The following is a 14,491-nucleotide window of genomic DNA, read 5'->3' as shown; positions in this document are numbered from 1 at the left end:
TCCTGGTTCCTGCGGTGGAAACACACCAAGTACCAGGCCAAAGTCCCTAGTTCCTGGGTAAAGTTCCAGCGGTGGAAACACGGCTTATGTGTCACCACGTTATAAAGAAAAACATAGCCATCCTAGATGAGCTAAAAATTGCTAAAGAGCGAGATTTTATTTATTTATTTATTTATTTTATTTAAGTATTTTGTTTAATTTTTTTCCAGTTCAAATCATGTCATGTTGCAATTCCTAGAAAAGTTATCAGTCAAAATTAATTTCTACTCACATTTGGGACTTGACGAGTTTTAATTTAGGAGTCTGAATGCTGGTCTAAAATAATCTACTGGACATTTGCTTGCCATTGTTACTGGGATGCATTGGTATAACTGCCCTTTCCATGTCATCATGGTTTCATTCACATTGAACATCATTGCTTGTCAGGCGATGAACCAGCTGCTGTCTTGATGTCAGCATCTGCTAAGTGAAATGGGACACAGTAATGAACTTAGTGCTTCCAAGTGCATGATGACATTTTCATTGGAAGTGACCTTGCTCTCCGCAGATGAAGGGATGTGGGATACGTTTGTGCGGCACTTGCCTCCCACCAGCAGCTCTCACTCAGTGAGTCTAGACCGCCTGCGGCAGGGTATCAGCTACCAGTTCAGAGTGCTGGCCGTTAACGAATTCGGCTACGGCGAGCCGAGTGCGCCCTCTGCTGCCATGTCAGGTAATTACACTCTCTTCATGGCCTCCTGTACTGAGTGAGTCATCTAAGAGATTTTGAAAGGGTGTTGCATCAGTCACTGTTAGTATTATTTAGCTCTAATGTGACACTTACACCCACATGAACTGTTTGTACTATGTCCTTCTGGAAAAGCTCCACTTTCTTGGCTGACAAGTCTTAATGAAGATTTCAGACATGTTTCATAAATGTCGACTCATGCTTCTGCTAAAATTTGGTAGGATGAATAAAAATACACAAAAGTTAACTAATTGTAGACGTTTAGTTAGTGTATATGGGTATAAAACGAATATGTGTAGCTCAGATGAGGAGTGATTGAGTCCATATTCTCTGTTCTCTGATTTGATTTCACACTGTATACAGTACATTAATTTGATAATCAAAATGATATATGATATAAAAAAAAAAATCTAAAAGTAAGTTTATGCTTAAAACAAAAAAAGGAATCGACCAAGTGGATAAGAAAAACAACACAGAAATACTGAATATATCGATTTTTATTGATTTTTTTTTTGCAGTGCATTTGTGTGTTAGACATGTGGCTGTTCTCTTTTGCTCTTATAAATGTTTACTCATTGGGATCGCCTTGTTTTCATTTGTTTTCTTGTGGTTGAGCAACCACATCCTGAACTTGTAACACATGGACTCTGAACTACCAGTCTGTCCCCTTATTTAGCAATGAGACAGAAATTGGAGGTATTGTCTTTGATAAGGAAATTGAATAAATGTAACTGGGGTCATCTAGAGGCCAATGCCTTAAAAGGAACCTGATACTCGATTTATTTGCTGAACAAATATAATGAGGACCTTTGTATCTCTGAATATTATAGTTGAGTAATAATCACTGAAACAGTTTCGATATGTTTACTTAGTCTCATCACAGCGACTGTCACATGTTTAGTTTGTTGTTTATAACAACTGCTAAACAACGTGGTTTTTATTTGTGATATTATAAACCAAGTCAGGTTTCATTGTGGCTTTAACCTTGACAAGAGCCTCGTCCGTGACAAAGCGTGGATTTGAAAGCAAGATTTCAATGTTACCCTCTAAAGTTATACAAAAAAAAAAACAAATGAAGCTGTCATAGAGCTTTCTTCTTTTGTCTCGCTCAGTCTTTCTCTTTGACCATAGGCTAGTGCTTTCAAGAAAAACTCCCATGTTGCCTCAGCAAGTAATTAATGCAGTGTGGTGCAAGTCCTAGAGGTCTGTTTGTACACGAAAAGCAAAGTATGTTGTCAACATCTCACATGTCATGGGACTGAAATATTCATACCACAGGCATGCTTCAATCTGTCTGTGAGCTGATGTCACTGCCGCTCAGTATTGCTGTCATAGCAGTCCATCAGCGGCTGTCACATATGACTGGAGAGAGCTGGCACATTTAGGCCATGCTCTCCTTTGCTCTAGAGCACTAGAGATGAGCAGATAGGACGCGGGCCAATAAACATGCATCATATCTAAATATGGTTGACGATCACTGCTGCTTCTCTCAAGTAAAACAGTGGTTTTTAAACCCTGAGCCCCAAAAAACGGGACCAGGAACAAAACAAAATAGTAACTAACTATAAAATGATATTAAGCAGCAACCATACAGCGACTCCAGTGTGTATCTGTCTCTCTGTGTTTGCACTCTGAACAGCATCAAAGGTTTCTATTAACAATGTGTTTTTGCAGCATTGAACATTGTAGCCAATGCAGATATATCTGTTTATTTTTATTTATTTATTTTTTTTAACAAAGTCGCCAGTCCGTTTAGTTACTCAGAATCCACTTACCGCTCAAAGCACTGGCGTTTTTGTTCAGTCTGTTCATTCATGTTTATTCTCTCATTATAATAAACAAAGTGTAGATGTGATGTAAATAAAAGATTTATTGCTTTTCAGTGATTATTAAAAGCCTTGTGATCAGCGTGCCAACATACAGCGCCGTTGCACTATGGGTGTCCCGAGTTCAAATCCCAGTTCGAGTTCCTTTCCCGATCCCATCCCCCTTCTCTCTCCCACTTCACTTCCTGTCAGCTCTTCACTGTCCTATCATAAACATATATATGGGTTGCTTTACTTTAAAAAGTTTGAAAACCACTGTTTTAAAAGCATCTCCTGTGACTACTTGTGTTTGGATTTTGTCCCCTCTTATTTCGTCAAGCTCTACATCACTTTCACTGGAGCACCAAGTGCGGCACACAAGTACAATTGAATAAATGAAGCCGTTACACTGCTTACAAGCGAGTGGGAAAGGAAGGGAATAGAAAGAATACAAATGGTAGCCACAATTTCAATCGGTGTGCTTTTGGCCCAAAATAGCAAAGTTGAAATCTAGATTTTAGTGCGTGTCCGCAAAACACGTCCCATTACACTCACAGGTCAGGTCAGTGGACAGTGAGTAGGCAGTCTTTAGTGGCTGTTGAAACCACATGAATGTCTACACAACAAAAGCAATACAGTCGAATAATACAGCATCTTGAACTACTTCAGGAAGTGGTCAAAAGTGGACAAGCTTAAAACCTTTTAGACTGTTGTTTACACCATTATTTAAGGCTTTTTAATAACATGTGTTCTACACTACATGGTTTCATTGAAATCTTTCAAGTCTGACTTCCCAAAATCTGCCAAAAAAAATCATAATGCAAAAATGTTGAAAATGTCAACAATGTACATTTCTTTATTTCTTTATATTCCAATGATTTTTGTCATAAACAGGCCAACAGGACACCCCGTTTTATGAGGAGTGGTGGTTCCTCGTCGTGCTGGCGTTGTGCGGCCTGATTCTGCTGTTGCTGGTGGTTTTTGGGCTCGTCTTGCACGGACAGAACAGGAAGTACAAGAGCTGCGGAACAGGTGACCTGAACTAAACTTCTTCAGTCTTCTCATGACACATCCATCCTCCCTCACATTATCATTATATGGTGTAAATTTGCATACATACTCATCTAGATAAACACATCCGCCCACTCAGACTCCCACGCCATCCAGCAAACAGCCATTAAAGTTTGACCCAGGTGATGTTTTTGCTGTGATGATGATATGCTGACTGCTGTAGGTAAAGCTGTGTCCACGGTGGAGGAGACAGTCACGCTGGACAATGGAGGCTTCACAGCTCTAGAGCTCAATAGCAGGCCTGTCCATGTCAAGGGTGTGTTCTTGAGGAAGAACGGCACAAGGTACTCCAACCACACAGCTTATATGTGCGTCATCTGATGAATTCACAATATGGTTTCGAAAAGCACTCTTACCAGTTTTTGCCCCCAAAATTTTGCAAAACCTATGCACTTTAAGTTCCTACAGTATCACACAGGGTTAGAATAAAGGGAGGTAGGCAAACAAAGAGATTATGTTCCTCAAGACACACAACAGAGCAAGTTTTTAATTGGCTGATGCCACATATGCCCTTACCACTTCCTTTTGTCTCCAAGCAGGTCCCCTCCCCGACCCAATCCAGCCGGACTGCGCTATTCTGACGAAGACATCTGTAGCAACTACAACGGCATGGTTTCCACAGAGAGCACCGCGCTGACAGAGAGGCCTGCAGAGATATCAGAGTCTGAGGTGGAGTGATGCATATCATACAAATTAACCCTTCGCAGAGAGTTTGATTGACAGGCGATCTGACCAGTCATAATGCCAAATCTCCTGTTTTTGTCTGACAAGCCAGACTGGAGAGTAGATTAACGTTGGTGGATTTGAACTTGAATCGCGCTGTGTATTGACGTCTTTCCCCGGTTGAAACCAGATACCTTCTGATGTTCATTCATGTTTATTTCATGATATAACTATTAAAGAGGAAGAGATGATCGGTTCACGTGCTACTTGAACTAATTAGGCACTACAGTGATCCGTCACGACACATTAAAGAGCCACAAAACTGTATTTATTGTTTCAATTTCTTAAAAAAAAAAATGACAGACTTTGAAAGCTGAGACTTTGCTTCATATTTATAGTAACCTGCTCTGTCTTGTGAGTTTCTTCTTTGCTCTGCAATGTATTCTTCACCGCGTGAGAACATGATGTGTGGTGTGAGAGCAGCATGGCTTGTCGGACGTAGCAACTTTAACGAATGAGGGCGGGTTTTTTTGCGAAGGGTCGATTGGGGTTTTCTTTGACCAGCTGACTTTCCATTATCTCTTGCGTACAAGATATCGCAAACATAAATATTCCAAGTGTGTGATTTCCCCTCTCATATTTCCATGATCAGGCCACAGACAGCGAGTGCGAAGAGGAGCCGATCAAACACTCGTTCGTGAATCACTACATGAGCGACCCGTCATACTTCAACTCGTGGAAGCGGCAGCAGAAGGGGCTGAAGCAGACGCTGGCCTGTTCCTATGATGAATGTGCCAGCGGGGACACCGAGTCCTACTATCAGACAGTGGTCACACAGCACAGCGTTGGAGGGGTCTACACCCCCACCGGCCAGCCCGCGACAGGCTCACGGACTCCCGTGACAGGCTTCTCCTCGTTCGTCTGACATACAAGAGGACCCCGACCACAACCACGATCCCTCTTTGCAGCTCGGACGACATAGTTGGAGAGGAAATTCTCTGGTTTCGCACAGTACTATCACCACGAGCACTACAAGAGACATCACACGTGACCGCTCATCGAGTTGCTGGATCCTGAATGTACTCGATCAAGATCATTATTAAGATAAGGGGAGAAAAAAAAGATTTTTATATGCCAATACCGAAGACTAATCAGAGTTACTGTTAATGTACGTGTCCCTCCTGTTTGCAGCCCTTGGTTGTGAAAGATGCATAAATGTCTGATGTTTTAATAAGCAGGACGCAACAGAAAACACCTGTACATGTGACGAGACATTCCCGCTCTAAAGAGCGCCATATATTCACACTTAACATTCCTGCCCTTGCCACATTGAAAAGAACTTAAGGAAAAAGCTAAGTGAAAACACGCTGTAATTACTGTATAGTCTTGTCTGAATAATCTCATCACACTGTCAGTGTCGCTATATAAACACATGTTGCACTCGAGATCGTAAAGGTCATGAAATGTAAATCTTCTCTAATGGATTTGATTCGCGTTCACGCGGCCTTGATAATGAAGCACGGATGTTTTCAGTATATTCTCTATAGACTCACCAGCAAGAAAACCTACGGAGGCTGTCAGAAGAAACCAGACAGCTCCGGTTCCCTGCCTCTGTGTAATCAGACGGTGAGACAGTGCCAGACGTGTTGTGATTTGTGCCATTGCTCATTCTTACACATATCAACAAGTTCATAGTTTTTTGGGGGGGGTTTTGTCTTTTACTCTTCTTGTTTTGTTCTTGTCTGTTTGGCCTCACTTAGGAACTGCAATCACTCACTTGAAATTATTTAATGAACGATTGTATGAATTGTATGTGAGGAGATCGGGGTATGCGGTTGCTTTGCACATATGTTCTGCACTTTTGACCCATAAATATTTCATTTTCCTTCTTTTGATTGAATATTTGCTTTTTACAGGCTTGTAAAAAGTGTAATTTTACAGTGTGATTTTAGGATAATTTTGAATGAATTTTGTTGTTCACTGTAGAGTTCTTTAGAAGTGACGTACAGTAGTTCTGTTGTTCTTTCACAAGAAGTATGAATTTTTGCAGTTCTTGAAAATGCCAACACAAGAAGTACAGTAATCAAACGAGTGTACTGTTATGGAAATGTTTGTTTCAATCCCACCAACTGTTTTAGCACAAGTGTATGTCATGGACGTTCATGAAGTAAAGTTTTTTTTATGATAAATTAAATGTTTGTTGTTCACTTAAATGCCTCCAACCACAATGTCATCTTGATAATACGTCAACATGCCCACTAAATCATGACAGAAAAAAAAGCACTTAATCAATTCATAACTTGTTTCACAAATTAAATCTCTGTTAAATTACCTTTTTTCAGCACAATTTAAACTAAACTGTGACAATTCATGAGACACATAAATGTAAAGGTAACAAAGCAAAACAAAAATAAATGTTTTGCAAAATAATCATCATCATCAGTGATAAAAAGTATTTATGAAAATGATAACTTGGAGTGACCTGACATGAACGAGCAACGTCATTATCCTAAAACCACTGTACATCCTTTCAGATAAAATCTGCATTCTTTAAATAATTTTCTCTGGTCTTGAATGTGGTTTTGTGTTCACTCAACAAGCTATTAAAAAAAATGTGTTACTGGACATCCCAACTGAAACAAAACTAGCGTCAGACTGTACTCCGTTACACTTTTTGTCCAATGGGTGTCACTATTAACTGTTAAAATGCAATGAAACGACTCCTAATGTTATTGTGCAACAGAATACAGGAAGTCGCAGGGATTTGTTGTCTTCTAAGGTGAGTAAAATCGATGAGCTACTTTATTTGACACTTGGGACAAACTTGGTTTCGGTTGTTTGTGTCTTTCCTCATTGTTATGTATGTTTCCTAACAAAGACATAACTTATGTAACCTCTGTTTAGTGCAGTTATCGCCGATAACTCGACATGTAAATGTCAAGTGTTAAACCCGTAATAACCTGTCGCTTGTTACCTTATTTGGTCGTCATGCTCCTGTAAACCACGCCCTTTTTCGGATCATGTGCCGTCTGATGAAAATAAATTCAAACCAACAGCATCGGTGTGCAGTAGACCTTCATCTGAAGAGTAACAGCTGACTCACAATGATTGAGCTCCCAGCTCTGTCTGTGACCTGGACCCTGGTGCTTCTGCTCCTAACACTTCTGTATATGTGAGTATTAAACAACAGGTTAATGGAAATATCATTGGGCTATGCAGTATTATGTTGCGATATGTTGTTGTAGTGTCAGAGCTTTTAGTTCAGTTGTATCTGTATTTACTCAAAATATAAAGTTTTCCAAAATATGTTCTTGTATTTGTGTACTTCATCACACTGTACAGTTCATATCACTATCATCTAATGGATTTCATGTGGTTATGTAGTCTAATATCTCTGTGTTATCAATCCCACTGAAGTTATGGTGCTTGGCCACATGGATTTTTTAAGAAACTGGGAATCCCAGGACCAAGGCCTTGGCCTTACTTTGGCACATTTCTCTCATACACTAAAGTGAGTAACTGTCTAACACCTGCAGAATAATAAAGGGCAGCGCATTCCAATGAGGCTGGAGCAATAATTTTTTAATCTGTCTTTCTTCTGTCTATGTGCATATGTATTTTAGGGTTTTTTCAATTTCGATATGGATTGTGCTAAGAAGTATGGAAAAGTTTGGGGGTGAGTCTCAAAAGTCTTATTATTTTTGTATTGTAAATGAAATCTTATTATAGTTATATTGTGAAATGTTATATTTTAAATACCTGCTTTCTATGTTAATATATTTCCAAAAGTAATTTATTCCTGCGTTAGTAAAGCTGAATTTTCCTCATTTCTCCAGTCTTCAGTGTCACATGATTCTTCAGAAATCATTCTAATATGCAGATTTTGCTAATGTTTCTTGAGCAACATATCATGTGACTGTTGAAAACGGTTGTTCTGCTGAATATTTGTTATACTTTTTGTCAGGATTCTTTGAACAGAAAGCTCATAAGAGCAGCATTAATTCAATACAGAAATCTTGTAACATTATACACTCTCAAAAAAAAAAAAAGGTACAAAAGCTGTCATTGGGCCTGTACCTTTTCAAAAGGTACACTTTTGTTCCTGTTAGGTTCTAATATGTACATTGTAAGGTACCAAAATGGACCCTTTAGGTACAAACATATACCTGTTGAAAAGGTACTGCCCCAGTGAGAGCTTTTGTACCTTTATTTCTGAGAGTGTACATGTATTGAATGTCAATTTTGATCTGTTTAATGCATCTTTAAGTAAAGGTATTTATAAAAGAAAATGTACTGACCCCAAACTTTTGCATGGTAGTGTAGGTATTTACCTGAACCGCTATGATTGTAAACTGATCAATAATCCTTTCATTGCTCAGGATTTATGATGGACGGCTCCCAATATTAATGGTTACTGACCTGGAAATGATCAAAACGATTATGGTGAAAGAATGTTATTCTACCTTCACTAACAGAAGGGTAAGCTCACCTTCAAAGCTGTACAGAAAGTGTGATAATGGCAGGAAGCTGAGGATTTCTTTAAGCCCCAGTAAACATCATCATTTTGGAATTTATACAGGAAACAAATGCAGGTCTTGCTGGCCCCTTTGCTGATGGAATAAGTGTAGTTAAAGATGAGAGATGGAAGAGAATCCGCAGTTCACTCTCTCCATATTTCACAAGTGGTCGACTGAAAGAGGTGAAGTACAGGCCCTTAAAGTGATAGTTTACCCAAACACAAAAATTCGGCCATCTCTCATGTTGTTTAAAATCTGAATGACTTTAAAATAAAATAGATATTTTATTATATACTTTCACATATTTCGATTTATATTATTTCATGCTCTACTTGTTGCTCTCTCTGAAACATGTAGCTAACACTTATTTCTAAATATGTTTCAGATATTTCCCATAGCTGTGACACATGCAGATCGTTTTATAAAAAATATGCAAAAGAAAGACAACGAGCAGTCAGTTAAAGTGAAAGAGTATGTGTGACATCTGTCCTTAAACAATCTATAAAAAGCAATCATTAATCTTTACTGGAGTATTTACTGCAGTTAATTTCTATGTGCAAACCACATACAATTAATTAAATTTATTAATAAAGTTAATAATATTAATTAGGATTATTTTAATGACATTGGCTTTGTTAGAAAGTAATGATATATAAATGATCACTAATATATGATATCTAATAAGAAAACAAACACTGTTTTTATTCCAGTGTTGTGGCTCCGTACAGTTTGGATGTGGTCACCAGCTCCTCCTTTAGCGTTGACATCGACTCCATAAACAACGCAGATGATCCTTTCGTTACCAATATCAAGAAGTTTTTCAAGTTCAGTTTTTTCAGTCCTCTCTTTCTGATTTTAGGTATGTCATTTTTATCATTTAAAAGATGTATTTGTTTTTTATTTGCATTATACATTCGTTTTGCAGCTCTTAATTTACATGAATATATGAATACTTTTTGATATCTAAATGTCTTTTTTTATTATAATTTCAGCTTTATTTCCCGCCATTGCAAATCTTTTGGGAAAAATGGGGATAAGTCTTTTTTCAAGGTCGTCTATGGATTTTTTCTATAATGTCCTGAAAAAGATTAAGGATGAGCACAACAAGGAATCGAATGTATGTTGTTCCACTCTTAAGCTTATGCATGGCTTAATTGTCCAAAAACTGGTTAGGAACACTCTTTTAAAGAACCAGAAATAACTTTGTGTTTTTTTTCATTCAGGGTCGGGTAGACTTTCTCAAGCTCATGCTCCAGAATCAAATACCTGGTGATCATTTTGAGGACACAGAAGAGCAACCAGCGAAAGGTTGTTGAGACAGAATTTACACTTTGTAGACTTTATCATTTCAAATGCGACTTGTTTTCAAATAAGCTGTTTTGTGAATTTGATAGGACTAACAGACCACGAGATTCTCTCCCAGTCCTTCATTTTCATTCTCGGAGGTTATGAGACGACAAGCACCACTCTCACTTACCTCCTCTATAATCTTGCAACTAATCCAGACTGCCTGGAAAAACTGGTCGAGGAGATTGACAAAAACTTCCCTCCTGATGTGAGCACAATGTCTTCTGTTTTGTTCATAGTTTTTGTGTAGAGAATCTAGATTATAGGAATAGTTCACTCAAAAATCGGGCCATCCAAGATGTAGATGAGTTTGTTTGTTCACCTGAACAGAATTGGAGAAATTTAGCAGTACATGACCTGCTCCCCAACGGATCCTCTGCAGTGAATGGGTGCCGTCAGAATGAGAGTCCAAACAGTTGATAAAAACACAATAATCCACATGACTTCAGTCCATCCATTATGTCTTGTGAAGTAAAAAGCTGTGTTTCTAAGAAACAAATTCATGATTAAGATGTTTTTAAATTCAAACTGTTACTTCCAGCTAAAACACAAGTCCTCTGTCAATGGTTTTGCTTTTTCCAGAGTCTCATCTGAATGAAGACAGTTATGCACAGATAAAACACCATTTAACAGAGTAAACAAAACCACTTTAAATATGTTGGTTGGATTTTGATGTAAGAGAACCACAGGGGTTCGACTTTCACTGTAGGATGCTTGATTATGGATTCTGGAGTATTTTGACCTGAGGGACTGGTTTAAAGTTGAGAGTGTTTAATTAGTTTAATGGTGAATGTGTTTCTTAACAACATGGCATTTCACTTTATGAGACAATAATTGATGAACTGGAGTCGTGTGGATTATTGTGATGTTTTTGTGAGCTGTTTGGAATCTCATTGTGCGCAAGTGATGTAGTGCAAAATTTCTCAAAATATGTTCTGATGAAGAAATAAAATCATCTTGATGTCCTCAGTAAATTTTGCATTTTTGGAAAATTATTCCTAAAAAGCAGTTGTAAAGTTTTAACGTTCAGTTGTTTTAATTAAGGAACAGGGATTAGTTTTTTTTGTTCCTTTAACTCAAGTGGTAGAGCAGTGTGTTATGAAGCGCAATGTTTGGGGTTCGATTCCCCTGGAACACATGATAGGTAAAAATTGATAGCCTGAATGCACTGTAAGTCGCTTTGGATAAAAGCATCTACTAAATGCATTAATGTAATTTAATTTAAAATATGAATTGGGTATGTCTTGTTGTTTCTGGTTTATTTAGACTCCCATCACATATGATGCATTGATGAAAATAGATTATTTGGAAATGGCCATCAACGAATCAATGCGTCTCCTTCCCACTGCACCACGCTTGGAGAGGGTCTGTAAGAAAACCGTGGAGCTCAATGGGGTGACCATACCAAAGGACACTCTGGTGGCAATTCCTACATATGTTTTGTGTCGTGATCCACAACTCTGGGAATCTCCTGATGAGTTCAGACCAGAGAGGTGTTGTGATTCATCAGACTTGCTTTCCTGATTTCAGCATTTCCTGCACATCCACAATTTTACCTCACTTAAGTTTTTCTCTCATACTGTATAGCATGTAAATTAAAATGTGTGACACATTTCAATTGAATAAAAATAGCTAAACTTGGTCTTTATATTTTTTACAGGTTCAGCCCAGAGAGTAAATCCGAGATTAACCAGTATATTTTCATGCCTTTTGGACTCGGGCCTCGAAATTGCATTGGAATGAGATTCGCCCTAATGATCATGAAGCTCCTTGTTGTGAAGCTGCTTCAGAACTTCAGGATGGAAACATGTAAAGAGACACAGGTTGGTACATCATTTCATCAGAATGTATACATTAGTTACATGAAGCTGACTATGTTTTGCCTCTTAATTAAACGGGAGGTTATAAATGCATATTCTTTGGTATTTTCTTGTTTTCAGATCCCTATAGAGCTGAATCCTATGTTTCAGCCGAAGGTTCCCATCACACTGAAGTTTACACCAAGATCTCCCAAGGGAAAATAATAATTAAAATGCAGAACATTTCGTTATCATTGATTTGATTCAATTCGATTCGAGTTTATTTGTAAAGTGCTTTTCACAATACAAATCATTGCAAAGCAGATTTACAGGAAATTAAGTTTACTATTCCCAAATGATATTATGATTATGTGATTATTTGTAATATATATATATATATACATACAGTACAGACCAAAAGTTTGGACACACCTTCTCATTCAAAGAGTTTTCTTTATTTTCATGACTATGAAAATTGTAGATTCACACTGAAGGCATCAAGGGCTATTTGACCAAGAAGGAGAGTGATGGGGTGCTGCGCCAGATGACCTGGCCTCCACAGTCACCGGACCTGAACCCAATCGAGATGGTTTAGGGGTGAGCTGGACCGCAGACAGAAGGCAAAAGGGCCAACAAGTGCTAAGCATCTCTCGGGGAACTCCTTCAAGACTGTTGGAAGACCATTTCAGGTGACTACCTCTTGAAGCTCATCAAGAGAATGCCAAGAGTGTGCAAAGCAGTAATCAAAGCAAAAGGTGGCTACTTTGAAGAACCTAGAATGACATATTTTCAGTTGTTTCACACTTTTTTGTTATGTATATAATTCCATATATAATTCCACATGTGTTAATTCATAGTTTTGATGCCTTCAGTGTGAATCTACAATTTTCATAGTCATGAAAATAAAGAAAACTCCAAGGTGTGTCCAAACTTTTGGTCTGTACTGTATATATATATATATATATATATATGTATATATATATATATATATACCCTTAACATCATATTTTTGGATTTAAGGTATTGATGGTTTACTGGGACTTGAGCTCTTCTTGATTCATTTCTTTCTGTGTTATTAACTTTCCATTGTTATACATTTAAAATACATTATTAAAAGTGTATAATTGTTTAATTACAGAACAGAATCGAATGCATTGCAATGAATGCAAATGTATAGTTATTGTTGTAGCTGTGCGAGACCGGATTGTGTGCTTTAATAAATTTGAATGAATTTTTGTTGGAAACAGACATAATTATAACAGAAATGTAAAATCAATTTGTTTGCATCTGCAATGGAGATAAATGCTTTTTACATTTCAAACCAGAAGGTAAAACATTTACGAAACAAAAATTTGATGAAACAGCCAAATGTAAAAGCCATTTTTTCGATGCCTATGTTAACAGATGAGAGCGTTCACACCGCACGCAGAGGCTGCGCGGCAGAGCGTAGCAGAAGCAGAGCAGAAGCAGCAGTGCCGCGATCGTTTCGGCGCTGGGTCTATTTTTGCTGCGCTGCTGATGCTCAGTTAAAGTGAAAGTACACATTTGGTGGACAAAATAAATATGATTTCACACAAAAAGTGCTCTAAATGCACAAAAAAGCACATATAGGGTGTTTTAACAAGAACTGGATGTTAGGAAAGAAAATTAATATAAAAAAATATGTATAGAAGATAAAGTGAAAATGATCAGGGCCAAAACACACGTACTGAAACGAAAAAGGAATTTTGCCCAAAATTTGCATTAATAATATCTACTGTGTTCTTAGCCAATTACATAACAATGTATGATATTTAAAATCACATTTTTCTATTTTTTTATTATTATTTTTATTATTATTTTATAATTTTTTTTTTTTTTTTTTACAAAATCTGTTAAAGTACTTACAGTTCTATCCAAAAATAAACTTTTTTGCCGAAATACAAAAACAACTTTAAATAATTTATATTGCTAGTTTAGCCTTGGAGATTTATTTATTATTAGTAGTAGTCGTATTCTTATAACTAGGCCTATATATTGGCAGAAGAACGGATGTCGTGCTGACAATCATAAACAACAGCACGTGGTGTCACAGGCGGTGGTCTTCAGAGTGCACCTGGAAAGACAATAATGGACGACACTCCATTGTCGTCTCAACTTCATTTCTCAACTTCAACGACACTCCATTGAAGTTGAGAAATATCAAGTTCTTTATGATCCACACAATGTACTTTACAAAGACTTGCAGGAGAAAGAAAAAGCATGGATGAAGTTGCAGCGGCTCTTATTGCAGATGGTAAGTAATTTTATAGTGTTTTTGACGCTTTTGCTGGCACACGAGCGAACAACTCAATAGGCTATTTGATTCAAAATTGATTCAATTGGAACCATTTATTTACAATTTCTAAATTACACATAAGCACACAAATAACAAAAGCAGGTGATACATGCATATATAATAAGTAAATGCTGATTTCAAGATGAGCAGGAAGTCAAGGCTGTGAACTATTTACAATATACACATAATTTAAAACCGTTTATTAAATTGGTTTTCAGGGTGTCCTTTGGTAAATTTGATTGCAA

General features: G+C 37.5%; 2 protein-coding genes across 7 annotated transcripts in view; both read left to right on the top strand.

The window, feature by feature from the left end:
* sdk1a (sidekick cell adhesion molecule 1a) overlaps nt 1-6,479 on the top strand; it is a 325,596-nt gene extending 319,117 nt beyond the window's left edge. For 2 of the 6 annotated variants that reach the window (XM_059558804.1, XM_059558837.1), the window contains 5 exons: nt 548-712; nt 3,427-3,564; nt 3,767-3,887; nt 4,140-4,272; nt 4,919-6,479. In XM_059558804.1, the coding sequence (XP_059414787.1) occupies nt 548-712; nt 3,427-3,564; nt 3,767-3,887; nt 4,140-4,272; nt 4,919-5,191 (830 nt within the window). In that variant the 3' untranslated portion in view covers nt 5,192-6,479. The remainder of the gene's footprint in view (nt 1-547; nt 713-3,426; nt 3,565-3,766; nt 3,888-4,139; nt 4,273-4,918) is intronic. The other 4 variants (XM_059558845.1, XM_059558813.1, XM_059558821.1 and 1 more) reach the window with 3 other exon arrangements.
* Nucleotides 6,480-6,959: 480 nt separating this feature from the next.
* Nucleotides 6,960-12,285, top strand: LOC132149547 (cytochrome P450 3A30-like). Its single transcript, XM_059558880.1, has 14 exons — nt 6,960-7,045; nt 7,323-7,438; nt 7,684-7,777; nt 7,890-7,942; nt 8,646-8,745; nt 8,846-8,965; nt 9,169-9,254; nt 9,494-9,642; nt 9,776-9,900; nt 10,007-10,091; nt 10,178-10,338; nt 11,397-11,623; nt 11,791-11,953; nt 12,071-12,285. The coding sequence occupies exons 2-14, from the start codon at nt 7,371-7,373 to the stop codon at nt 12,152-12,154; spliced, it is 1,515 nt and encodes a 504-aa protein (XP_059414863.1). The 5' UTR covers nt 6,960-7,045; nt 7,323-7,370; the 3' UTR covers nt 12,155-12,285.
* The last annotated feature ends 2,206 nt before the right edge of the window (nt 12,286-14,491 follow it).

This window comes from Carassius carassius, chromosome 1, assembly GCF_963082965.1.
Source record: "Carassius carassius chromosome 1, fCarCar2.1, whole genome shotgun sequence".
Taxonomy (NCBI): Eukaryota; Metazoa; Chordata; class Actinopteri; order Cypriniformes; family Cyprinidae; genus Carassius; species Carassius carassius.
The sequence above is the reverse complement of the archived record's forward strand: the minus strand, read 5'-3'. Positions and strand labels throughout refer to the sequence as shown.